The following is a 27,676-nucleotide window of genomic DNA, read 5'->3' on the forward strand; positions in this document are numbered from 1 at the left end:
GAACTTGAACGTTTGCATAGATTGGTGAGAGATTTGGAGTTAGAAGCAAGAGGTAGGCATCGAAGGAGGGATCACGAGGAGCGTGCAGAAGGGTTAGCTAACATGAGTGGATGCTACAGAGAAAGGATTAATCTGGTTCCCATCGACACCGAGATCGGCCACAGGAATATGTAGACCGAGACTCGATTTTCCTGAAAAGGCGACAACCCTAAAACGCCGCCATGGACGCTATGAGCCGTGCGTTATGAAGAGCTGCTTAGTCACCCTTTCAGGGGATATTGAATGAGCTCCTATGCCGAGCAGATTCACCTAGCCTCCATTTAACTCTTATGATGGGAAAACGGATCCAGTAGAGCATGTAAGCCATTATATCCAGATGATGTCATTACACACTCATAATGACACACTGATGTGCAAGGTGTTCCCTTCAAGTCTTGGGCCAACTACTTTGAGGTGGTTTAATGGATTGAGGAAAGGCTCTATTCACAGCTTTGCCAAGCTAATCCAAGAGTTCGGCGTCCAGTTTATGACCTGTAGTCGGTGGATGCGTTGCTATCTTTGAAAATAGGGGCCGCGAAAATCCTCCGTAGTTACACCAGCCGGTACTGGGAGCTGTACAACAAGATTGGTAGGGGCAATGAGAAAATCGCGACAAGCACCTTTCGATCGGGATTGCCCGAGGACTCCTAATTGCAAGACTCATTGACAAGGAGGCCTCCCGAAGATATGAGGCAATTGATGAGGCGTATTGAAGAGTATAAAAGATTGGAAGATGACTAGCAGTAGAACAAAGGCAAGACTTCGATCATAAGTCAGCCACAGCAAGGGGGTTTTCAGTCAAGACCCCAGAAGGACTTAAGGATTCAGGAGCCAACGCTTAGGTGGGGGAAGTGAACATGACATTCAAGGAGCTGGTGCACAGGATTGTAGATCGAATCAAGAATGAGCAGTACTTTCAAAGGCCAAACAAGATGGGAAGGGACCCATCAAGGAGAAATCGGAACATGTACTATACTTACCATAGAGATAAGGGGCATACCACTGAACAATGCAGGGTGTTGAAAGATCATTTAAAGCAGCTAGTAAAAGTGAGGTATTTGAAAAAGTTCGTGGTGGACCCAAGGAATCAAGATGCCAAGCAGGGAACTCAACCCCAGGGGAACCCTCTCCCACCCCCATTGGGAGTGATATAGGTCATCCACAAAGCCTCAAGGGGTACCCTAGTGGTCCCATCCGTGGTGCCAATAGAGGGTTACTTGGGCGAGCAGCCTTCCGAGAAGAAGTTAAAGCCTACTCGGGAGCCCATCGCCTTCAATAATGATGACCTAGAAGGAACAATCCAAGCACACGACAATGTCTTAGTGGTCATGGCTCGAATAAATGGCTTTATAGTCAAGAAGGTGTTGATAGATCAAGGGAATGGTGCTGAAGTGATGTATCCCGACCTATTCAACGGGCTTGGCTTGAAGAATGAGGACCTCTCTAAGTACGATACACCCTTGGTGGGGTTTGATGGTCAAATGATGATCCTAGAGGGGCAAATTTCACTTCCTGTGAATATGGAAGGAAATGAGGTAATGGTGACTTTTATAGTGGTCGCTTCATTTTCTCCATATACGGCAATCCTTGGAAGGCCATGGATTTATGCGATGGGGGCGGTCCCATCCACTCTCCATAAGAAGGTCAAATTTTGTACCGAGCAAGGTATTGTTATAGTACGGGGAAACCTGCAAGTAGTCAGGCAGTGTTTGGTGGCTGCTGTTAACCAGGAGATCAAACAGAAGGAACCGGCCGAAGAGGTTCCCTTATAGCAATTATAGGAACCCCGAGGGGAGATGGGGGCTAGCGACGCCAAGGACCTGATAAAAGTAAGGATGCTGCCGAACGATGATAAAAGTTTCGAGATTGGAGCAAGTATGAAGAACGAGGATAGGGTGGGGATGTTGTTGTTTCTTGTACAGAATGTGGACATATTTGCTTAGAGCCCATACAAGGAGCCCGGGGTAGACCCAGAATTCATTGTTCGCAAGCTCAACGTGGACCCATTATTCCCTCCCAAGAAGCAGAAGCCAAGGAGATCGACTAAGGAGCATATCGAAGTAGTTAGGCAATAGGTCAAGAAGTTGAAAGAGGCAGGGGCAGTAAAGGAGGTTTTTTTCCCAGAGTGGCTAGCAAATACCGTAGTGGTAAAGAAGAAGAACGACAAATGGAGGGTCTGGTTTGATTTTACTGATTTGAATCGAGCATGCCCAAAAGACCCATTCCCCATGCCAAAGATTGATCAATTAGTAGATGCCACGTACAGGCACTCGAGGTTGAGTTTTTTTGGACGTCTTCCAGGGTTATCATCAAATCGCCCTTGCCATCGAGGACCAAGAGAAGAAAACTTTCATATCCCCTGATGCCAATTTCCACTATACCGTTATGCCGTTTGGGCTAAAGAATGCTGGAGCCACTTATTAGCAAATAATGACGAGAATGTTCAGAGATAAGATTGGGCGTATAGTGGAGGTGTATATTGACAATATGGTGGTTAAGAGCAAACAGGAGGATCAACATATTGACGATCTTAGAGAGGTGTTCGAAGTGCTCCAGCAACACAAGTTGCGCCTCATTACCGACAAGTGTGTTTCCGAGGTGGGGGCTGGCAAGTTTCTAGGGTACATGATCACCAGCCAAGGAATAGAGGTCAACCTCGATCAGATTGAAGCTATAGAGCGCCTCAAGCCACCAAGTAATCCAAAGGAAGTCCAAGTACTGATCCGTTTGTTAGCTGTGCTTAATCGGTTTATTTCTAAGTTTGCCGACCCTTGCCGTCCATTCTACTAGCTCTTAAAGAAGTGGAAGGGATTCCAATGGAACGAGGAGTGTGAAAAGACTTTTCGAGATTTAAAGGAATATTTGGCGCGGGTGCCTATGTTGACGGCCCCAAAACCCAGGGATGATTTGTTCATGTATCTCTCAGTGTTTGACCACGCTGTAAGTGTCGTGCTTCTTAGGGATCAAGGAGTGCAACAACCAGTATATTATGTCAACAAGACCTTGGTTGATGCCGAGATGAGGTACTTGCCTCTAGAGAAGTTGGTGTTAGCGCTAGTGCATGCCACAAGGAAGCTACCTCATTATTTTCAAACTCACACCATCTATGTACTAACCGAATATCCCTTGCAATCTTTATTGAAAAGATCCTACTATACAGGCAAAATAGTTAAGTGGGGAACTCAGCTAGGCTCTTTTGACATTAAGGTACAGGCTAAGAACTTTGGTGAAGGGTTAGGTTCTGGCCGACTTTGTCGTGGAGTTCTCCCCGAGGAGGGAAATGGAAGTTATTTGTCATATGGAGGTTCACCCGTGGAAGGTGTTCGTGGACTATGCATCTAGCGCCACGAAGGCTGGGGTCGAAATTGTTATCATTACCCTAGAAGGGATGAGATTAGAGCATTCTTTGAGATTGGGTTTTAGGGCCTCTAACAATGGAGCCGAGTACGAAGCTCTGCTTGCCAAATTAAAGGCTGTTCAAGATATGGGAGCTCTAGAAGTTGAGCTTTATTTAGATTCCTAATTGGTGGTTAATCAGGTGCAAGGCAGTTTTGAAGCTAGGGATCCTTGAATGATAGAGTACTTGCGAGTGGTAAGGCAGGTTATGAACTGATTTTCAAAGGCAAAGGTTATTTAAGTGGCTAGGGGGCAGAATTGACATGTGGACTTACTGGCCACTTTAGTGTCATCACTGACCAAGGAGGTACCACGGTTAATCAAAGTGGAGCTCGTGGCAGAACCAAGTATAAGTGCAAGGATAGATGTTGCAGTAATGGGGACATCCAAACCATGCTGGATGGACCTGATCGTTGACTTTTTGGCCAAGGAACGAGTGCCGGATGACGAAAAGGAAGCTAATCGGATGCACAGGGTAGCTCCTCAGTACTAGTTATCAGTGGACTGTAGGCTATATTGGAGGTTCTTTGGGGGGTCATACCTTCTATGCTTGTGCCCCGACATGTTAATGAGCTCTTGACCAAACTCCATGAGGGGGTGTGCGGCAGTTATATTGGGGGACGCTTATTGGCACACTGAGCAATGATCTAGGGATTCTGGTGGCCACAGATGCAGAAGGATGCTGCTGAATATGTGCGGAAATGCGAATAATGTCAAAAGCATGCCCCATTGATCCATCAGCCAGCAAGAAGTCTGGACCCTATCAGTAGCCCATGGCCCTTTGCACAATGGGGGCTAGACATTGTTGGTCCATTCCCCCGAGCTACGGGTAATCGCAAGTTTGTTTTAGTGGCCGTGGACTACTTCACTAAATGGGCAGAAGCTGAGGTACTGGCTAATATCCGAGACATGGATGTTAAGAAGATTGTGTGGAGAAACATAGTGACGAGATTTGGGGTGCCAGAGTCCTTGGTGTCTGACAACGGGTTGTAGTTTGATAGCAAAGCCTTTCAAAAAATTCGCAGCGATCTCGATATCAAAAACAGGTATTCCACCCCGGCATATCTGTAAAGTAACAGTCAAGTTGAAGCCACTAACAAAGCAATTGTAGGCAGGTTAAAGAAAAGATTGGAAGGCGCTAAGGATAGATGGGCTGAGGAGCTACCCAGCGTTTTGTGGGCATACTGGATAACTCCTAGAAGATCCATGAGAGAAACTCCATTTTCCCTTACGTACAAAGCTGAAGTAGTCATATCGGCTGAGGTGAATTTGTGTAATGCTCAGGTTGCAAGATTCGTCCCTGTTGAGAATGATAAATTAATGGTGAAGCATCTGACTAGTTAGAAGAGTGCCGGGAAATGGCTACCATACAACTAGCGAAGTACCAATAGAAGCTTGCCCAGAGGTATAACAGGGATTTGAAGAGGAGAGAATTTAGTGCGGGAGAGTTGGTACTTCGAAGGGCGGTAGGAAACACGTAGGAAAGCTAGCCCCAACCTGGGAGGGACCTTATAAGGTTACTGCCATTGCTGGCGCGATTGCGTACTATCTGGAGAACTTGGATGAAAGACCACTTCCCTGACCATGGAACATTCACAACTTGAAGAAGTTTTATCACTGACCATCAGTACATATGAGTATGAGTTAAGTACAATGTCATATGTATACAATATTGGGCAATATGAGAGCAATGTCTGACCTTGCAGGTGTATTCATACTCTTGGCTCCATCATTATTAACTTTTATATCCCAGTCAACAAACGCGAATGACATTAAATTTCAAACTATTTTAAAGGCTAAAACCTGCTCCCGGTTCAGTCCTAATCACTAAGCAAGTGGAAGCCTTATATCGAATTCTTCTAAGGACTGAAACCTACTCCCAGTTCGATCCTAATCACTGAGCAGGTGGAAATCTTATATCAAATTATTCTAAGGACTGAAACCTACTCCCAGTTCGATCCTAATCACCGAGCAAATGGAAACCTTATATCAAATTATTGTAAGGGCTGAAACCTGCTCCAGTTTGATCCTAATCACCGAGCAGGTTGAAACCTTATATCAAATTCTTCTAAGGACTGAAACTTGCTCCCAATTCGACCCCAATCACCGAGCAGGTGGAAACCTTATATCAAACTATTCTAGGGGCTGAAGCCTGCGCCCGGTTCGATCCTAATCACCGAGCAGGTGGAAACCTTATATTAAATTATTCTAAGGGCTAAAGCTTGCTCACAGGTCGATCCTAATCGCCGAGCAGGTGGAAACCTCATATCAAACTATTCTAAGGGCTGAAACCTGCACCCGATTCACTCCTAATCACCGAGTAAGCGGAATCCTTACGTCAAATTATTCTCAAGTCAAAAACCTGTTCCTCAAGCAGATGGACACCTTATAGTAAATTTACCTAGCAACAAAAATCCTATTTTCGGCCAGGCCCAATAACTTATCAGGCGGGAACCTAACATCTAATTTCCTCAAGGACGGAAGCCGAGCATTCATTTTTAACACAAGCATGTGTCAAATTCAACCCTTAATGCCAGGTAGGCGCGAGCTTAGTGCTAATTCTTTTTTCTAGATACAGCAAACCTCTTTTAGTTCGGCCCCGGTCACTGTACAAATAAAGATATAGCCTATCTATTTAAAGACAAGAAAGAATAATAATAACAATAATAATAAGGCGCAGCAGGAAAAAAATAACTTAGTAACAATGTGATGATCATTTATAAAAGTAGCTAAAGTAATTGTTTGGTTACTAATCAAATGAAGCAAACGGAAATAAAAGTTAAACAATTGTTCTGTTACCACAGCTCAGTGACTATGGGCAAACCAAACGAATAGAAGGAGAAATCAAACACAAGTAAAATAAATACAAAGGCAGGCTAAAAATTTGAGTATCAGACTGAAGGATCAGTGGGCGGGAACTGAACTGCGTCCTCGGCTTGTCGTTCTAGGACATCCTCGGTTGGCTGATCGGCGGAAGGTTGTTCGACTTGTGTGTCTTCGACAGCATTGAGGTTGTTGGTAACCTCGAGATCAACAGTCTCTACATGGGTGTCAATTGTGTGCACCAGCTCCCTCATACTCGGGGTATCCTCTTCGTCAACAACACCAACTTGACTCTAAACGAGGGGAGGAGGAGCCGGGTATGGAATTTGCTCTAGGTTCCTCAATGGGAAATCTTCGGCCACTCCCATTGCTTGCAGGGCTACCAGCCACCCCTCCTTGAACCTATGAAGCTAGGCTTGATGTACAATAGGCTCCACGAAGTTTTCAACATCCACAAAACCTTCATTGTACCACTTTTCCTCGCAGACTTCAAAGGCCGCTTTCAAGTCAGCGATCTCATTAGAGTGGGCCAAATTTAGGCTTTCTGTCTCTGCCAGTTTAAGCTCCGTGCCCCCCAACCTTACCTCCATCTTGATCAACTTTTTCTCTGCCACCAATCGGGCTTTCTCCACAGATTGCACCTTCTTCTCGGCAACCATAACGTCCTTGAGAGCCTTCTCCCATTCGGCGACCTCAATAGTCTCCTTCAACCTTTCGTCAATGATGTAGGTCAGCTGCGCGGCCTGATAACGCAACAGTAACAAGTACCGCCTAGCTAGCGATTCCTTAGTCCCACCCGAGAAGAAGTGGACATCCTTGGGCAATAGGAGGCCCTGCACCAAGCTCTTGGTGACCTGCCCCCCTTCACCCTAGGCCCATGTCCTCATGCTATCAGACAATGGCAGAGACTCGTCACCAAGTCTGAAGGTGGTCTACCAACCCACCTTGGTCTGAGAAGAGGACACCATATGGGTCCCAACTTGGGAAGTTGGTTGAGAACTACCAGACAGCTCCCGGATTATGATCCTACCGGATACCCAGGAAGGAATCCGTGAGGGAGTGTCATTTGGAACTCTGGGTGGTTGGTTGGTAGTGCGTTGCCTTTTTCTGGCACGGCTGGTAAGAGGAGGGGGAGTCAGATCCCTGTCTTGGGGCTGTTGAGGCTGAGCTATAGGGTGGGTACCGGGCAAAAACCATTTAATGATCATTGTACACTTAGTCACCATCTTGTCACCTTAACCGACCTCTACTTTTGAAGAATTAACCGACTCGGCTGCTGCTGGCTCGACTATTTAAATCAGGGGTTCGCGCTCTCCAATGTGTACTTGGACTCTGTAATCTTGGGATACAAGATCAACTGAGGTATCCCTTACCAGTGCAAGAGAATCCGCGGTGGTATATCGGGGGCCGAGGTCCCGGATTTCACCAACGGTTAGCTGAGGAGAAAGGAGATTGGCATGCTGTACGTCTATGTACGATAGCAAAAGGTTTTCCAACAACAAAGCTTGCCCAAAAGGCTGCCAAGTAGTGTAGACAGGAGTGCAGCTGAGTATGAGATGCGATGCTCGGAGTTGCCCGTCTGAATTCATAAATATTTCGGACCAAAGCACAAAGTTCAGATCCCTCACGTGCACTACTCTAAGGTCCAGCCTAAACCTTTTGCCGTCTACAGCAAAATAATACAAGAAATGGTTAGTGCCTGTTTAAGCAAAACAATTACAAGGAAAACACGAGTAAAAGAATAAAAGTGCTTGGTACTGGCTAACTTCACGCGGCGATAATGGGCAGGGGAGCTCATTGGCAAGCTAGTTGCCACTCACCCTAACATATTCCCCCGTTGACTTTCTATTAGAATTGGGTAGGTATGAAATAAGTCATACTCATACATCCCTAGCCTTTAAGTAATAGTTAGACTTAAGATTGCCACACAAACCATACATGAAGTTTATGTCGTGGTGGTTTAACTGTAACCCGTATATCTGATTCAACCTACTGATGCAACTTATGACCGAGTAAAAATTAGGGGGAAGTTGATCTGGACACAAACCATAAAACCTAAGAGTATTAAGCAAGAGAGGGTTCACGAGAAACCTAACCCCCCCCCCCCCCCTTCTAGGATAGCCATCAAAGGGAAGAACACTGTATTAGACCTAGAACGTCGATGGAGAGCGATGTCGCCCTCATGGCAATAAGCCACATCCACATCCCTAGAGATGTTGAAAACCTCTCTAAAGTTAGCCAAGGACGTCTCAGTGGACAAAAGGTGGGGAAAATCTCATTCTTAAACTCTAAAGCGAAAGGAAAAAATTGAAACAGGAAGGACTAGAGAAACTTACTGTGGGCTCTAGGAAAGGGTGATCTTGATTGAAGGATTTATGCACAGGAGAAGAATGCTGGGTAGAGAGAAAGTTTGGAGAGTAGGAAAGCAAAAAGTGATCTGAGGAAGGAACAGGGACTATTTATAGGATGGGAGCATTTAATGGGGGAGAGAGGCGGGAAAAACCTTCTGAACTTTTTTTGTAATCCCCACGCGTGTGACCTCGATTCGCAAACCGCCAAGTTATGATGGCGGTTAATCCTGATAGCCTGGTGTAACGCCCCTTTCTAGAGCACATTAGTGACCATCCTATCCATTCAGTATCTGATGCTTGGGCTTCTCAAGAGATCCCTAGCGCTTGTCATCCTTGATTCGTTCCTGGGATCTTGACACGAATCAAGGAGGGGCTATTGTACGGGACTGGGCCCATTGTTTTTAGGGTTCTAGGCTTGTGGTGCCGCACAAGGCAAGGCCCCAAGCCCGTTAGGCCTTAGACCCTAGCCTTGTGATACAACGTATGACCCTATCTTTGTTGACTTATGGCCATGACCCAGATGCACCCCGAGGCCCGGTCTAAGCCCAAAAACCGAAATAAGACCATTCTGTCTTAAATGTCAAGAGCGAGCCTCTCCTGATCAACTTTAACCTGATCGAGAGTGTGATTTCCCGGAGATATAAGATCTCGACTTCCCAGTATTGCCTTGGGGAATATCGCTGCCGAACAGCATTTCGGAGGCAAGAACCATTTCCAATGCCATTACCGCTGTTCCCAACTAAACATCCACTTAGGACTAATGGAATCGGACCCCCATTCACACAAGTGAGATCAAGAATTAATCATAACACCTCCACTTATCTCAAGTTATAAATAGGAGAATAGAGTGAGAAGTGGAGGTTGGCAATTCTGGAGAGAACAGAGAGTGGAAAAGGAGCAGTTCTGTGAGAGAAAAGAGAAGGATTTGTAGAATAAGAGTGTGTGCAACTAGGTCTCCGAGCACAGGACTACCTGTAGTAGGAAATCCAAAGCCCACAATATAAATAGATTGTGAGCCTGAGTATAGGTGGAGCTCGTTAACCTTATTTTGGGTGTGCACAGCTACCATATTTGCCACCACCTCTTCCCCTATTGGATCCATTTCTTCCTCTTCCTTTTCCATTATCTTGATTCTGAGTGTTGCCTCTATTAGACTTAGAGCTGGAAGCAAACATAGCTAGAGATTGAGGAGTAGACTCAATGTTCTCTGTCATAGCCAATTCTTCACTTTGCAACATAATAGAAAGTTGCTCATAAGTGATTGGATAACTCCTAATTCGTATAGCTGAACAGAAGTGAGAAAAATCCTTTGGTAAACCTCAAAGAACAATACAGATAAGTTCTTCATTATCAACCACAACACCTACAACAAGAAGCTTGTCTCTTGCAATCTTGATCTTCTGCAAGAACACATTCACAGAATCACTCCCTTTCTTAAGACTTTGTAGCTTAAGCTTCAAATTCAGAATGTTAGCCCTTGAAGTGGAGGTTAACCTTTGCTCCAAAATGTTCCAGACCTCCGTAGAGCTTGTAATTCCAACCACAAGAGAGAAAACTTGTGTTGTCAGTGTGGAATTGATCAAAGAAAGTAAAGCCTTATCTTTGATTCTCCAAGCAGAAAACTCAGGATTCATAGTAGAAATGCCTTGATCATCAAATAGAAACTGACAAAGCTGTGGCACATTACCATTAATGTGATCAAACAATGAATAAGCTTCGAGAATAGTGACAAGTTGATGCCTTCATGATATATAGTTTGTGTAATCTAGCTTGATTGACATCAGATTTGACATATTAGAAAGGAGTAGTAATGGAGATGGTGGTGGTGGTGTGTGAGTCACAGTGGTTGTGTTAGAAGTAGAGGTTGTAGAAGCTGTGGAAGCCATGGATAATGGCTCTGATACCATGAAAGAAAAGCTAAAGCTTGAGAGAAAGAGAATGAAAAACAGAGATAAGAACTCTCTTGAAGTTGTATTAAATGATCTTTTTGAAGTATATACTGAGTATCTATTTGTAGGACTTCATAATAATACACGTGGATTAAATCCTAACAAACTTGTAACTAATCATTCTAACAGAATCTAAAGGAAGGAATAAATATATAGTTTGTTATAGGGAAAATATCTGAAACTAGATAAGGATAAGAATTTTGCATATTGTTCTGCAATGAAGACTTTTGAGCACAGGATCAGTGAAGAGCAAATGTTGAGTTAGTTAGTAAAGCTGTGTTGGTTTAAGTAAAATGGCGTTGTACTCTTTAAATGAAAAACTGCGGTCTTGACTAAATCAAAATAAGACCCATGCTTCACTAACTTAAATGGTGTCGTTGCACGTGCCTCACTAATTCAAAAAATAGACGTTGCTCAACTAGCCGTTGCAAGCACTATTTAGTTGTCTTCCTCTTTCAATTACATCTCCTTTTATAATACAAAAAGTCTTACATATCTACATAGTAAGAATTGTAAAAATATGCAAGCAATTATAAAAGAGTGATTATTGGAGGAGATAATGTGATTGCTCCTTTAGAGGGCTTTAATAGTAATGGAGGTTAACAAAGACCAGATTTGGTATTAAGGGAGTGACTGCTTTGATTATATTGTGTGAATGTTTCTTTAGAAGATCCTGAAGAGCCACATTTGATCAGCGGACCTTCAGTGAATTTGGCCGACTAAGAGATTGCAGACTGTCAATAAAATAGGTCGTCTATAACACTAACGACCGTTACGCACATTAATGATCCGGCCCTAAATCCTTTCCTTAACAAGGTCTAAACGTTATAGGCTCCAGTAGAAAGCCTTAGACAGCTAAGCTGACCATTGTAAAACCATTACAAGACTTTAAACAAGGATATAATGGCATTCAACAAGCTATTCAAAGCCCCCAACGTCTGGCACAATAAATACCCGAAGCATTTATTCACAGACATGCTATATAAAGCAAACAACAACAGGTAAGCAGGACATCTACGCATACACTTACACACTATACTCAGACTATCTCTTACATTATTCTATTTCTCAAGGAGATAAACTAACTTAAGTATCGAAGGCACCCCCGGGACCTCAGGTGCCCTCTTACATTGTTCCTTTGAAACAAGTACTGACGGTCATCCATACCGTTGACAAGGAGCATACTGACGAGCTGCAATTTTTTACTTCATCAATTTGGTGTTGTCTGTGGGGAACGATCGAGTTGCAATTCTTTCCGACAAGTCATCGTATCTCTATCGACAAAGTTCCTCGTGACACACAGACACTTTCACTTCATCACCTCCTATGGATTCAACCATCATGGCTGAGCAAATTTGAGCTTAAACATCTAATGTCCAAGAGTTGATGAAGCAAAACGTGAAATTCAAATAGCAAGAATGTCTCGAGAACCGAAGACATCCTAAGAACAGCAATGCTTTCTCTGGTGCGATGTAATCGGGACAATGGCGAAGACCACAGCCTAACTAGTAGTAAAACCACCTCTAAACGAACTGGGCAAACCACACCCAATAAGGATTAGATGGTGGAAGCCATAAGAAAAGGGCTAGATGAGGTAACGAGTGCTATGAAAACTGCCATAAACCCTGGTGGCATGCTTAAGGAGACAAGCTCACCTTTCACTACCAAGTTACTCGAGTGCCCTCTTCCCCTCAAGTTTAAACTTCCACAATTGGAGGTCTACGATGGCATGAAAGATCCTCTTGATCACATTGGTGCATCCAAAACAATCCTAGACCTTCAACAAACACCAAACGTGGTGAAATGCAGATCCTTCCCAGCCACCCTTAGGGGGGTTGCTAGAGAATGGTTTAGCAAGTTACTAGCGGCCTCAATTGATAACTTTAACCAGTCAAGCGACTCTTTTGTTCGTCAATTCATTGGAGGCCAGCAGCACAAAAGGCTCACTTCATACTTGCTAACCATAAAGCAGCAAGAAGGAGAAACCCTAAGGGAATATGTAAGGTGCTTTAACGAGGCAGTGCTAGAGATTGACAAGGGTGATGACCAAGTTATAATGACGACCTTTTAAGCAGGGCAAGTCAATCTAGATCTTACTTCCTCTCTAGGAGAAACACACCAACGTCAATGATAGACCTGTTGTTCAAAATCTAGAAGTGTGTGAATGAGGAAGATGTCTTGGTCGTTAAGAGCCTAATAGGCAAGCGAAAGAACGACGAGGAGATTTATTTGTAGAACGGAAAGAAGGACCGTAAACTCAATCCTTCAGACAGCCAAACTAGCAAGACTAGCCCAAAGACAATAAAGAAGAGATTGAACTTTACGCCTCTACTAATGCCTGTTGATAAGATTCTTATACAAATCAAGGACGACCCAACCCTGAAGTGGCCAAAGCCCTTAAGCTCGAGGCCAAAGGGTAGAAATTCTTGGAAGTACTGCCGATTCGACGAAGGTTATGGTCATTCCACTAACGAATGTCATGAATTGAAGGGGCAAATTGAGGAATTCATTCAGAGTGGCAAACTCCAGGAGTTCATAAAAAAGGATTATCAGCCCAGACCAAATACAAACGGTGTGTCCAATGACAACTAGAAGGAAGAACGGGATTGATGATGCAAAGAAAATCAGTAGGTTGAATGCTCCGGTCTTTAATTGACTAGTAATTGCTTGGAAGGCCTGAAAAGAAAAACACACGATCAAAGGTAACCAGGGTTGACCGGCCAAGAACTTTCCGATACTTAAGTTAGTTTCTCTCTTAAATTCTAGAGTTCCAACTTTTTAGAAGTTGTGAAAACTTACCTCCATTTGATGTGGAAGAGTGCTTATATAGTGTGCTTTTAAAGCAGTTACTTGTCTCATAACTTCCCCTATATTTGAGGAAGTCAAAAGGTTCAGGGTTAAATTCCACAACCGCTATAGGAGTTAGAATGTTCAATCTTATCTTCTACAATTGTCGTTGGAAGTTAAGTACTTAGTAGGAAGTTATAGTGATGAACCAAGATCTTGCTCATGCTTCAAAATAATAACACGTGGTTCGATTCACTAGTTTTTGTAGATAAATCTTTCTGGAACTTTCCCAAGTGTCGAGGGTTGTCCAGGTCCTTTCCTGATGGACAACCCTTGCCCATGGATGATCATCCTACTAGAGATGACCATCCTTGTCTTCTTGACCTGGACGACTCTTATGGACGAATTGGAGTTGGTTTAATTTTCAATTCACCATCAAGGATCATCCAAAACCGATGGTAGGGGAACCTAGATGATTACTAGAGGACCATTTACTAGAGGTTCATACTGAAGGAAACTTATCAGAGATAAGTCAACTACGTCCATGTGACTCGGCCAGTGTCGAAGTGTCGTTATGCAGATGACATCCCCTTCTCTAAACAAGATGCAAGAAAAGTTAGGCAACTATACAATGATCTCCTTGTCACCATGTTAGCCTTTGAGGAATTCAATACAAAAAGGTATGATTGGATAACGAAGGATCTACTGATATCATGTGTATGATGATCTACCAACGAATGAAGCTGGATCAGAAATGACTCCAGCCATTTGAAGTCTTGAGTCTACCTAAAGGACATCATCCCCTTATCCATCGTGACGAGCAGTTATCCAACGCAAGTAAAAAAGCAAGTAGATTTCTTGGCGATTAACTGTCCTCCCATTTATAATGTCATCCTAGGACAACCAATTATCAATCATCTAAAAGCAGCAATCTCCACCCATTGCCTCAAAGTGAAATTCCCAACAGGATTGGAGAAATCAATGGAGGTTAACCCCTGGATAGAGAATGTTGTAATACAGTGTTGGTGTCCAAAGACAAACCATCCTTGAATAATTGAAGAAGAATCAAAGACGAACGTCTAAGAATCTAAGCCAGCAAAATTGATCCAGTTTCCGTTGAAAGAAGGAATCACAAACTTCTTAAAGGAAAATTTAGATGTCTTTGCCAAGAGCTACAAAGACATGCATCGAATTGGTAGACGAGTAATTGAATACCGCTTGAATGTCCATTTGACCAAGAGGCCCGCTCAACAAAAACGACGAATATTCACCCAAGAGCGAAACAAAGCAATAATAGAGAAGGTTACAATCAGGTACTCATGAGTGAGGAAGACCAAAAGAAGACCTCGTTAGTAACCAGCTGAGGTCTGCTCTATTACAACGCCATGCCCTTTAGCTTGAAGGATACAAGAGCTACATGCCAGAGGCTGGTAAGTCACATGTTCAGCAAGCAGATAGACAAAAAAGTAGAAGTCTATATGGACAACATGCTCGTAAAGAGCGCAAAGTCCCATCTTGACGACTTCCAAGAGACCTTCAATACTTTAAGGAGGTATCAAATGAAGCTAAACCCAACCAAATATGTATTTGGAGTCTTTTCGAAAAAATTCCTCGATTTCATGGTCTCTTAACAAGGGATTGAAGCAAACCTAGAAAAGGTTTGTCTCTAAAGCTACAGATAAGTGCTTGCCCTTCTCTACAACCTTTAAGCAGGTCTTCCAATGGACGGACGAGTGTGAAGCAGCCTTTTAAACCCTCAAGGAGTACTTAGCAAAACCTCCACTCTTGAGCCCATCAATGCAAGGAAAAGATCTGTTCTTGTACCTGACTGTATCCCAGACAACAATCAATTCAGCCTTGATTGGTGAAGAGAACAAGATCCAGCGGCCGGTCTACTACACAGGTCAAGCTTTTCAAGGGGTTGAGATGAAATACCCAAGGATGGAGAAATTGGCACTTGCTTTGCTCTTCGCACCGAGGAAGCTTCGTCCTCACTTTCAAACTCATGCATCATTGTAATGAAGAGCCAGCCCGTTAAAAAGTCTATGAGTAGTTTTGATGCAGCAGGGCGCATGATTCGATGGGCGATCGAGCTCAATTAACTTGACATTGAGCACAAGCCGAAGATAACAGTCAAAGCTCAAGCTTAGGCAAACTTCAGTGTTGAAATCATGCTTCCAAAATGAGACCTTACGACAGAATACTGGATAGCATATGCAGAGTATGAGCTCGCCCTCACTAGCTTGAGAATAGCCAAAGTCCTGGGGGCAAAAGACTTCAAATTGAAAATCGACTCCAAGCTTGTTGTTGGACAGATGACCAACGAATACGAAAGGCGAAAGAGGAACGAATGCAAAAGTATTTAAGACTAAATCAATAATTGGTTGACTACTTTGATGATGTCAGGGTTGAACAGATCCCAAGGGAAAGCAACTTCAAAGTTGACAAAATTGGCTAGGCTGGCCTAATCTTGTAATGTCATAGACCAGCAAGGAGTACACTTGGAAATACAAATGACCTCAAGCATGGAAGCACTACAAAATTTCCCAATTCAAGGAAGATTATTGTTTGTAGGATAGGAATCCCAAGAGTGATCATCTTAGATAATGGTCGTTAGAAAATTCTGTGGAAATTTTGGCATCAAGAACCATTATTCGTCACCTGGGAACCCCCAAGTAAATAGCCAGACAAAAGTCACAAATCGAACTTCAATGTAGATCATCAAAGCTCGACTTGAGGGAGAAAAGGGGGCTATGATGAGGCTTTCAACAACTAAAGCTAAAAACTGAACTGCCTACCTGAAGTCAGAAACGAGGAGCGGTTCGAGACCAGCAGAAGACGTCGAAACATCAGATAAGCAGAAATTTTATTAAAGCGCATTTCTTTTGAGCATTTCTTTTCAGTTAAGTTATTTCCCTTACAACCCCCTTATTAGGGTGAATGAAATAAAAGAGCTTCCAAGCTATTCAAGTACTTGATTGGTCAAAAGTAATATGAGCTCCAAGGACGATTAATCAAAGCTCCACTATCAAGCACAAAGCTTCAGTAGTAAGTCCATGATACAGATTCTATCGACGAGCATAAAGTTCAAGTAGTCAATCTACATTAAATCGTTGACATAGATTCTACTGACAAGTATCAACTCAAGTAGTCAATCTACATCAAGTCTTCGGTATAGATTCATCAGATAAGCATAAGCTTAGGTAGTCAATCTACATCGAACCAATGATACAAATTCTACTAAAGAGCATAAGCTCAAGCAGTCAATCAACATCAAAACGGATACCATTGACGAGTATCAACTCAAGTCGAAAATCTAGGATACAAACTCTACTGCCAAGAACAGCTCTGAGCTACAAAGCTTCACTACTATGAAAGAGCAAATCTTCAAGTAGCCAGTTTAAGCCTACACAGTGATACAAACTTTACTATCAAATCTTCAGTAGCCAGTCTACATCGTCTCAAAACTTTAAAATTCATTGACAAGCACAAATTCATACAGCCAACTCGTAACGTCTTTACAAAGCTTCAACAGCATGTTTTCACCACAATTGATGGTTCAAACTCAATTGGTAAGCTAAAATTTACGAACAAGCTTGAATTATGTCTTTTATTGACGAAATTAAAGCTCAAATACATGTCATCCCAACTCTATTTGATGAGTTTAAAGATGATTAAGCTTATGTTATCTCTATAAATTTTTGATAGCCTATTTGTAGCATAACATTGTTACAAACTCTAGTGATCACATGACAAACCTCAAAAGCTATAAAATTCCTAAGGAAATAATAACAAGTTTCAAACGGCAAGCTTTAGAGTGGAAATCATGATAGCAAACAAAGCACGAAATATAAGGGCCTCAAACAAAGAGGCAACCGTTGTTTTTAAACAAAATATGCCTTAGGGCAGTTAGTTGTCAAGCAAAGTAAGCCTCAAAACATAGAGGCAACCACTGTTTGGAAACAAAAGCCTCAAAATAGGAGGCACCCATTGTTCATAACTTTGGAATAATGGAAATAAAAAAATAAAACAAAAAAACAACTAAGCTTGCTCTAAGGGAAGATCTGTAGAAGTAATGACGATCTGACCATTAGCACCCTCGTCAATAGCCTCACCTCCTCTAGCAGCAGTGACATCTACAACAGCAATTTCAACTTCAACTTCAGCTTAAATATCAGCAAGGACAAAAGCAACCCCTTCAGTAGCTCGACTCTCCTCTTCCTTGGCTTCAACAACAATCATCTCTGTGTCACCAATTTCAAAATCCAAAGATGAGAAGTAAATGGGTTCCCCTTGATGCTTCAACATCCACCTACATAGAAACTCAAAGCCCTTGAAGTACTGGTGGAACAGAAGGTCAGAATAATGTTCGGACTCTTGGAACTAAGCAATCACCCCATCCCTGGCCTCAGCAGTCCGAAGGAGAGCAGCTTGGAGTTCACCGTCCTTTTGAGCGATGAGTTTCTTCTCAACCTTTAAGGCCTTCTTGAGCTCATCTACCTTTTCTTTGGATTTCATGGCCTAGTCCATAGCTTCCACTAAATCCTTCCTCAGTCGTGAACTTTCAGCCTCAGCAGACTCAGCCTTAGATAGAGCAACAACCACTTTCTCTTCAACACTCAAGTAATCAGTTGTCAATCTTCAATTGAAGGGATTCACCAAGGACCTAGAAGACAAAGACATGGCTAAAATCTCATATTTCTGCAAAATGAAATCCAAGGAGGAAAGAAAAGAAAAATAAACAACATACCTGCACCAACTTGTGGATATGATGATTGACAAGCTTGTGAGAAGGTACAGCAAAAAGGCCCCTTAGCTCCTCGTCAATGATGACATTATGGGCTTGGCCAACGACAGTAGCTGGGTCCTCCCAAACACTCTTCCCGACCTTGCCCTTCCCTTTGGAACGAATGACAAGAGGAGCAACGGCTGATGAAGGAAGCACAAACACCACCTCCGGAGAAAGGGCTGGGGAAACAGGAGCCTGGAACAAGGCCAAAGGGGCAGGCCCTTTGAAATTTCCTTCGCCAAATTTACACCTCTTGGCATCAAGGGCCAACGAAGATAGAGACTCATTTTTCATGCTCTTCAGACGAGCGTACTTATCCTTGCTTTGCCTAATCGCCATCTCTACAAAAAACAAACACTCGTCATTATAAAAATACTTCCTCATCATAAGAAGTGCATAATCGTCAATATAATGAAAATTGCTCGTCATTCAAAAATAAAGAGAGAGAGAGAGAGAGAGAGAGAGAGAGAGAGAGAGAGAGAGAGAGAGAGAGAGAGAGCACTCCTTTCTTCAAGAGCAATTTTCTCCAACACCAATTCAGAAGGTTCAGGTCCGAGACAACATTCGTATAACCGACGAGTACCTACAAGACTCTTAAAATCCTTAGACGAGAGAGTAAGAGCAAACCCTAGAGCAACTTCAATGCGTCCTTGGTATCGCTCCTCCAACTCAGGTCATTCAATAGCTACAAAGCAAAAAAGAAAGAAGGTTAGAAAATCAGAAATGAGCAAAACGAAAAGAAAATAGAAACAAGAAAATAAAAATAGCACACCAAGAGTGGGTATTTTCCATCTTTGCAATAACCTCGAGACCTCATCCCAAAGGTCGTTGCTCAACGTCTTAAATTCTCCAAACACAAAAAAGTAACGTGATTTCCAATCACGAAAGGAAGTAGGAAATTCATGGACTACCTTGGTCTGCTTATCCCAAGGAGAGAGTTTAAAGTACTCGTAATGGGTAGAAGGCTTCAACTTACACAAAAACAAAAATTCATTCAGGTGATCATTTCCCCGTCATGAACTATGAATCATATGGCCATACAATTGACGATCGTCCTCCAAACATTGGGAATGAGCTGCCCTAGAGCAATATTAAGATTGGATAGAAGATGGTGTATGAAAGGGTGAACAAGAAACCTCAATCCACAGAAGAAGGTAGCCTCGTAAAAGCTCACCTCCTCATGAGCAAAGCTACAAGCTTTCTCACCAGTATAAGGCAACCTAGAGACGACCTCACTAGGAATTTGGAATCTCCCCCTAATGGATTCCAAATCATCCAATACGCATTCTTCAAAAAGAGCATGAAATGGAGTCACAGACGAGAATGAAGAAGCTCGCAAAGAAGAGCGAGTACGCGAAGAATAAGTTGAAGACTTGGGAAGTTTAGAAGGAACTAAAGGTCTCAAAGAAGAGGATAGCTTCACTAGAGTGATTTCAAAAATAGAATCACTGCTAGAAGAGGAACTAGACTCGGATTCACTAACCTTAGTCTCAATTTCTTTGTCACCCATCTCTATGTGATAAGAAATCAAGGAATGACGAATCAAGGGGTAAAAATCAAGAAGCACTGGCCTAAAAGCAGCACAATCACGGGGAAGAAATGACCCAACTCGAGGACGTTTTCCACCAGACTTCTCAAGAAAAACTCCTAATCTAGCAAAGAAGAAGGAAACAGAAGTACACTCACGCCGAACCAAAGACAAATCAACCATAAATGGAGTACTAAGAAAGGAAAATCTTACCGAGATTTTGAGAAGCAAGGAGTTTTGATACTTCAGACCTCAAATATGGAACTAGTGCAGAAAAAGGAAGAAAGAAGATAAAGAGTTTTCTTTTCAAAAAAGGAAAAGTTGGTTTATGGCGCCAAAAGCTCAAAACCCATAAAATCCCTCACACACACAACCAAGGCATATTCCACACGTGGCTGGTACTTGACAGAAAATCACGTCTCCATTAATGTGATGGGACGGGAATTTCGGGAAGAGGAAAAGCAATAAAAAAGCGCTAGAGTTATTCCTCTACTTGTCTCAAAGAAGGAACGACTAAGGAAGAAGGGGGCAATTGAAGTGCCACATTCGATTAGAGTTATTCGATCAGCGGACCTTTAGAGAATTTGGTCGACTGAGAGATTGCAGACCATCAATAAAATAGGTCGTCAGTAACACTGACGACCATTACACACATTAATGATCCGGCCCTAAATCCTTTCCTTAACAAGGTCTAAATGTTACAGGCTCCAGCAAAAAGCCTTTGTTAGGACATATGTGGAACATGTTATGAACACATGTCATTTAGAATTGGCTAATCCTTTGTCAAAATGCACTTTACTTGTAATTAGGTAGATCTAGGATGTGTTTAATACTTCAAGGAACAAGAGTTCAAGTCCAAGTATTGAAGTCATGCAAATCTGTCCAAGAATCAAGTAAAAAAGTGCTATTCATTAAAGCTTGACAGATATCTCGACAGATGTATCTATCGAAATTTAATATTTGAAGCTTGACAGATAGCTTGACAGCTGTATCTATTGAGAATTACGAAATTCAAATTTTCAAATCTGTTTTTCACGTATATCCAAGTTATTTGTGTAGAGTTTCTTTTCTCACAATCTTAGACATATATAAAGATTATTCTATGGGCCATCTCAGTTGATGCAAAGGTTGTTGCACTTGTTAACAGGCATATTGTAATTGGAGACAATCTGCCCTAGATCATCTTTCTCTTGAAGAAGCTGCTGCGTTTGTACGCCGTAAGGTTTTGTATACAATGAGCTTCTTGATCTTCATCGTGTGGATGAACTAAAAAACTTTGCAGCCAACATCCTTCCCCAGTTGATGTGTTAGTTACGTACTGGGATCCGTGCATCGATTGGTTAGTCACGTACTTGGAGTCGTGCATTAAAAGGAGAGATTGTCACTACATTACAAGTCCAATTGTGTATTGGGGTAAGAGTTCAACTATAGGTTAATATAAGGTATTGGGATTCCTTTACTTGTAACCGTTTGTTTTGATAATAGTGGATTCTCGGGAGGAGTGACCTTAAATTCACCAGGTGGGATTTTGCCTCGATGGTTTTCCCCATTCGTAAACAAATCACCTGTGTCAAATTTAATTTCGGTTACATTTAGTTATTTGGTGATTTGTTTGTGCTACCATGTTCATTGCATGTAATTGAATCTAATTAATTTCACTTAGCTAAATTAATTGATTAAGTTATCAAAGGGGTCAATACATTCTTGACCCATCAGCCTTAGATAGCTAAGCTGGCCGTTGTAAAACCGTTACAAGACTTTAAACAAGGATATAACGGCATTCAATAGGCTATTCAAAACCTCCAATGTTTGGCACAATAAATACCCCGAGCATTTATTCACAGACATGCTATATAAGGCAAATAACAACAGGTAAGCAAGACATCTATGCATACACTTACACACTGTACTCAGACTATCTCTTACATTATTCTGTTTCTCAAGGAGATAAACTGACTTAACCATTGGAGGCTCCGCCGAGACCTCAGGTGCCCTCTTACATTGTTCCTTTTAAACAAGTACTAATGGTCATCCATACCGTTGACGAGGAGCACACTGACAAGCTACAATTAACTGCTTCATCAAATCCTAATATTAAAGATGGTTAACTAGAGTCAAATATGTTAATAATGGTTCGATTTTGTATCTTACTTTGATTTTCGCTAATAGTAATATTATTAGTATTTTCATCTAAAATATATGATACGGATATGCTCGGTAGAGAAGGTCACGTCGTCTACTCAATTCATTAAGAAATCAGGTAACTTACACAGCCCAATCACAACAAAGTAATGCCTACTAGGTTCAACCCTTATAAGACCAGTCCATCAAATGACCTATTTGACATCAACCTACAACAGTGATCTCAAGATGAGAAATCAATAAAGGCACAAACTAAATTATGCCCCAAGATCAGCACCAACGGATACAAGCCATGCCATTCGACACTAAAATTGAAGAAAATGGTTCTCTATCAATATCCACTTAGAACAACCTTAGGAAAATGACAAGAGAAGATACACATAAGCAAATCCCTTTAAAAAGTACTTTCTTTTCTTTTACGAAGAAAGCTTGATCTCTAATTTAAGCATCAGATTATCAATGTCATTTTGATGACTCTTTTTGTTGGAATCTGTTTTCCAAGTCACCTACCCAATTAGGAAAATTAGTACAGCCATTACTGCAATGTATTTTTTGGCCGACTTTTTTTTTTTTTTTTGGTGAAATAAAACTCATTATTCAACTTTATAAAAAATTTAATCACAATATATATATATAGTGTATAATTTAGTTCATAAACTTTCAATCACTGCATTTGAACTCTAATGTTTGGATTAAGTCAGAGTTCCACCTAAAATAAGTGTGTTTACATATGCGTGGGGCAAGTGACCCCTAGTGATTTCATTTAAAATCAAACTTTAGGATCAAAATGTAGTAATTGAAAAGTATGTCTACAGTCTTTGAAGTTTAAACACAACCAAAAGTTCAACAAAAGTGTGCACTCATACAAAAATTATTGCAACGGATGGCTAGCCTACTCCAAATTAATTAATAGAAGGAGAGATGGCATGAGAAGGTCAGCCCTTAATTTCCAGCTTGAGCACCACCAAAAATGCCTGCTAGTTTTCACTACAACAAAAATAGAAAATACGTGCTATACTATTAGTAAAGTTTCAAGATAATCATATCAGGAACGAAAATTCCTGATGTTTGTGGATGGAGATGACTATGTCCCATTTTATAGTTTACACGAAATTTTGTAATAATTTATGTCCTTCATTTTGGCATTGTTTGCCAACTTGGCTAATCTTATCATAACAACCAGCAAAAAGTGAAAGAGCTCTCTCTATGAATGAGGGGTCCTTCCAAAATAATACACCTAGTAATGATGTTGCTCATAATATTGCCCTTTTGACCTCTGCTAGTAATGTGGAAGGCTCCATTCCCATCATGTCAGTCTATCCCTACTACTTTGTTCTCTTATAGAGTAGATGGGCAGCCCATTTTTCTTCTTTTGTTTTCTTGCAAAAAAATGTGTTTATTCTGCCCAAAAAAAAATAATAGTGAAAATTTAACTCTATTTATTTGAGCATCTCTCTAATTAATTTTAATGGTATGAGATTAGCTTGCTTCTTTTGATTTAAATTGAATCAAAAGTACTTCCAAATTGAAAGATCCATAACTCCATGCATGAAAATAACAGCAACATCAGTTTTAACAGGTTTAGATACTTTGACAAACTCATACTAGCATCCTTTAAGACATTTTTCCTAATTAATTTCGTACAATACAATGCATTGCCATACATGGTACCGTTTCAAATTTCATGAACTTTGACAATATCTTCAAAACAACCACCGAGACAGCTTCTTCTTAACCTTCTTCTCCTTAATAGTATCTAAATTGGGTTTCCACCCCTTGCCTGATAATTCCCTACTCAAATATTCTGGTCTCCCATCTAATATCTCGGGCAAAAACTCCGGAACAAACCTCTCCTCTGTCCTCTCCACGTTTTCTTTCTTTTGTGACAAAAATTCTTGTTCATTGCCTACTCTGGCAGGGCACATCAGAGCAAACAAAGGGAGAAACTTTGATGAAGACAATAGAGATTTCGAATGTAAAACTGAATTCGCAGTTAAAAGAAGGCGGCGAGCTTCTTCACTTGACAATGAGACCGGCTTCCCTCGTTTCATTGGAAGCATTATATAAGTCTTTTTCATCTCTAGATTCTTGTCAGCAGCCAATGGAGTTGGCCTTCTTTCATTCACAGCTGAGTGCAATTCAACCACAACTTGTTGTGGGTGCTCTAACATGAGCTCAGCCACGGTTAAAGGTTTATCAAATTCATGAACCGTGCCATCCCATAGAATAACTTTGGCATTAGATGGACGGTATGTTATATAGTTTCCCATGAAAAAAGAGAGGCTCAAAGAGATTTGAGGGCTTGAAATCTGTAATTAGGTACTTCACGAGAGCAATGTGAGGCTTGAGTGTACAAGATGAGTTTGTGTTGCATTTTATTAAGAAGTTGGGTGTGTAGAAATATTTAGGAGGTGTTTGTTTAACCGCTCCATTTTGTGACGGTCATAACATTGGACTTGAAATTAAACTTAGATGGGGTTGTTAGCTTTTGAGCTGAGATTAATAATCAGTGAAAGACATTGACATTGACCTACTCCTCATTGGCACTGATCCAATGGAATAAAGTCTGAGGTTTGATCTAACGGATGCTTTTGGATCTACGGGGTCCCATAATGTGGAGTGATCTACAAATTTTGTGTACCTAATAAGAAAAATAAGTGGTTCAACTGTAACTGTATTAACTAATCCTTAAACTATACACAATGAAGGTGTTGGATTGGACTCTCCAACTATATGCCTCCCATGTGCATTGTTTTTAAATCACATTCAAGGGAATACTATGTGTTTTTCATTTGTAATTGCTCTTTAATTAAAAATTCTTATCTGAAAAATAAGAGTTCTCACATTTTGTAATTAAAAGGCAACATTACGAGTTAGGATGACTTTGTGCTTATATGATTAATTATGGTGAGCAGATATATACACCTTAATTTTATGAATCAAGTGGTAGGTGTTTGATATCTTAGTCTATCAATTAGATTATTTGAATGAGAGTGGATGATAATAATATTTGAACAAAGACAATGAGAGATGCCATGAACAATTTTATAAGCAATTAACAATTTGATGATGTTCACCCAAACCAAATATTTTGTATATACTAGAGTGTTTTGTTGAAAGTAAGAAGGAATGTACTCAGGACAAGAGCAAGCATAAAAACAGAATTGAAGAAGAGTGTTGTGATCAAGCAACCAAAACACAGAGTGATTGGGCTAGTGCAGAGTTGCTAGACTTGATTGAAGCAGTCCCTTACCATGAACAGTTCAGTTCATTCACACATTTGAAGAAGCAATGCCACGTGGATAGAAGAGGCAGTTACAAAGTTTAGTCAATATACACGTGGTCTAATAATAGACAGCATATTTTGTAACAGATTTTCCCTCCAATTAAGGAGTTAGTTACTTTCTTTACTTGCTTAGATTGTATATATAGGAGTAGTTATGTATTCTTTCATTCATTGGATTCTTTCATCAATCAATAAGATCAGAAGTTCTATTTAGAGAGAGAGTTCTAGAAATTTACATGTTTGCAATTGCAAGCAAAGTGGTGCAAAGAACCATTATCAAAACCCACTTTGCGTAGAACCATGCACGCACCTAACCAGACAAACAAATATGGGCTTGAAAGTTGAAGCAAGCGAATCTGGGGCATTCCGGCCCATTGAATGCTAGCTTCAACCGAGGCTTGGACTGTTCCACTATCATAATGTGACAAGTCTCTATTGCTCACTTGTTATTTATTTATTACTTTGACTTTCCAGCCGTGGCTGGCGGTCCAGGTCCAACTTAGCAGTTAGCAAGCCAGACTCAGTAATGCTTGCTTCCCTGAGTAATTTATTCAAAATCGGCTGACCATATACCACCCAAAAGTCATGGATTGTTATTTGGATTTCAATAAGTCCAGAGTCAACAAATTTTACAACTGAGATGATAAGTTGTTAATCGTGTCTCGTGATTAATACAATGATGGGTTCATGTGAGAATTAATAATAGCCTCCCAATTTAACAATGGTGAAAAATTTAAAGTTATTGTGTCCATAATATATTACTTTAGTAATTGTTTGATCGTTTTGAAATAATTTATATATATATATATATATATTTTTTTTTTTTTTTTGGTAACGAAATAATTAATATCGTTATAAGTGCATTAAGCTTTGATATAGATTCATGATTCATCAACTATAACCGGTATATAGACATTACAAATAATTGCACACCAGACTAGCATTAGTTAAGTACTACTCCACTTCCATATTGCCATAAATTGTCAAAAACTTAAGAAGAATTAATCAAACCACTTCCTCATGTCTCATTTGGGTTTCATAAAGTTATTTAACCATTAAGAAGACATTGCCTTGGTAAGGTTATTGACTTTCAACTGATATACAACCATGCTTTTATCCTATTCAGCTCATAATTCTATTAATTTTGTTCTATAGTTTGGAACAATCCTCTCCTTTCGAGCACTGGTTGTCTTGAAGGTACTTAAAAATATATACTTAAAAGAATCAATAAACGAATTGAATATGAAATTTATGAACAATTGGTGACGTACAAATATAACGAAATCCTCCATCGGTCTAATTTGAAGTCTTAAATATGCATATTTCCCACCAAGCTGGTTGCTCAGGAACACAAAAGTACACAAAAATAGCTTCAATTTGACCAAAATTCTTGTAAATCAGTATCATAACATTATCCAATTAACTCCAGAACTCAGTTTCTCAAAAAGACTCAAAAATAGGCTCCAAAGCAGGACTCCATTTCCTATGGCTCCCCAACTGGCAACCTGAAAGTCCAGTAAATTTCCCTCCCAAAACCTTAACCTCACCTTCTCCCTCCTCGCTCGACTCCACAGTCATAGCCGGTAAAACCTTAGAACCATTTGGTTTTACACTTCCTCTTTTCTTACAAGCCAAGTCTATGATTGCCATCTCCAACTCGGAGACCCTAGAGTTGACCCTACTGGAGTGAACCAGAACATAAACCTTTCCCATCAAAAGCTCATCGTCGGCTCGCAGGGCTGACATGCGTCTACTTTGACGTAGCTCATCCACCCGAGTGATGAAATGGCCTGGTTGTTCAAGCATGAGCTCTGCAGCTTTTATAGGGAGATTGACTCGTTGTAGGTTACCTTGAGAATCAAAGAGCTTAGCTGTTTCATCGTTTGAGGATCCAAAAAAGAAGCAAGAAGTATGGTTTCCCATCTGGGTTTTCAATAAGAGAGAGAGTTGTAGGTGTAATGAATATTTAGTTAGGCTAATGGGTGATGGGTAGTGAAGCTTGGGGTTTGGGATTATATATATATAGCTTTGGAATTGGAAAGAAAGGAAAGAAGTGTGTCCGTGTCAAAGTAAAAGTTAGGACTGGTATTTGACGCGTATAGAGAAATGGTGTTAGAACGCGGATCCTTGTTGTCCATTTGGTGTTGGTCTGGGCGTGGATATGCCGCTGTGATTGTTGTGTGGGAAATTGTTGATGGTGACATATATGTCGGGGACTTTGATTCTTGGGTTTACTTGTGTTGTGTTTGTGTGGTGTAGACTGTACTACGAGGTTGTAGTATAGGCTACACAAGGATTTGGTCTGGTGGGGGATGAGTATTGATTCCACAAAATGGATTTTAGTAGGGAACATAAAAACTTTATTATGCAGCAATAATATGATTACTAATGTTTTTTGTGGCTGTGTGCTTTAAGGGATGACACAATATGGAATCCCACTATGGTATTAATAATGTTGTGAGTAAGAGCCAAAAGGGAAGACTTTATTTATTAATTTTTTTGTGAAATATTGGAGAACTTTATTTTTGGACAGGAAGGCTTGGAGTCATTTAGTACAATATATCCACAGAATTATTTTTGGGAGAA

General features: G+C 41.0%; 3 protein-coding genes across 3 annotated transcripts; 1 reads left to right on the forward strand and 2 right to left on the reverse strand.

The window, feature by feature from the left end:
- Window positions 1-896: 896 nt before the first annotated feature.
- Window positions 897-1,811, forward strand: LOC126708295 (uncharacterized). The gene is made up of 2 exons (XM_050408097.1): window positions 897-1,088; window positions 1,194-1,811. Exons 1-2 carry the CDS (start codon window positions 897-899, stop codon window positions 1,809-1,811), a joined length of 810 nt encoding a protein of 269 aa, XP_050264054.1.
- A 21,544-nt stretch (window positions 1,812-23,355) lies between these two features.
- Window positions 23,356-24,260, reverse strand: LOC126710086 (uncharacterized). The gene has a single exon (XM_050410467.1). The coding sequence runs from the start codon at window positions 24,072-24,074 to the stop codon at window positions 23,508-23,510; it is 567 nt and encodes a 188-aa protein (XP_050266424.1). The 5' UTR covers window positions 24,075-24,260; the 3' UTR covers window positions 23,356-23,507.
- Window positions 24,261-26,530: 2,270 nt separating this feature from the next.
- On the reverse strand, window positions 26,531-27,013 carry LOC126708296 (uncharacterized). The gene has a single exon (XM_050408098.1). It carries the CDS (start codon window positions 27,011-27,013, stop codon window positions 26,531-26,533), a length of 483 nt encoding a protein of 160 aa, XP_050264055.1.
- Window positions 27,014-27,676: the final 663 nt, after the last annotated feature.

This window comes from Quercus robur, chromosome 12, assembly GCF_932294415.1.
Source record: "Quercus robur chromosome 12, dhQueRobu3.1, whole genome shotgun sequence".
Taxonomy (NCBI): Eukaryota; Viridiplantae; Streptophyta; class Magnoliopsida; order Fagales; family Fagaceae; genus Quercus; species Quercus robur.

What these genes read in the sequence shown, in the direction of transcription:
- LOC126710086 (XM_050410467.1), bottom strand. Translation starts at nt 24,074, where the DNA reads ATGGGAAACTATATAACATACCGTCCATCTAATGCCAAAGTTATTCTA.
- LOC126708296 (XM_050408098.1), bottom strand. Translation starts at nt 27,013, where the DNA reads ATGGGAAACCATACTTCTTGCTTCTTTTTTGGATCCTCAAACGATGAA.
- LOC126708295 (XM_050408097.1), top strand. Translation starts at nt 897, where the DNA reads ATGACATTCAAGGAGCTGGTGCACAGGATTGTAGATCGAATCAAGAAT. An exon ending in ATTTAAAGCAGCTAGTAAAA is followed by an intron (nt 1,089 to 1,193) that starts GTGAGGTATTTG and finishes GGAGTGATATAG; the next exon opens with GTCATCCACAAAGCCTCAAG.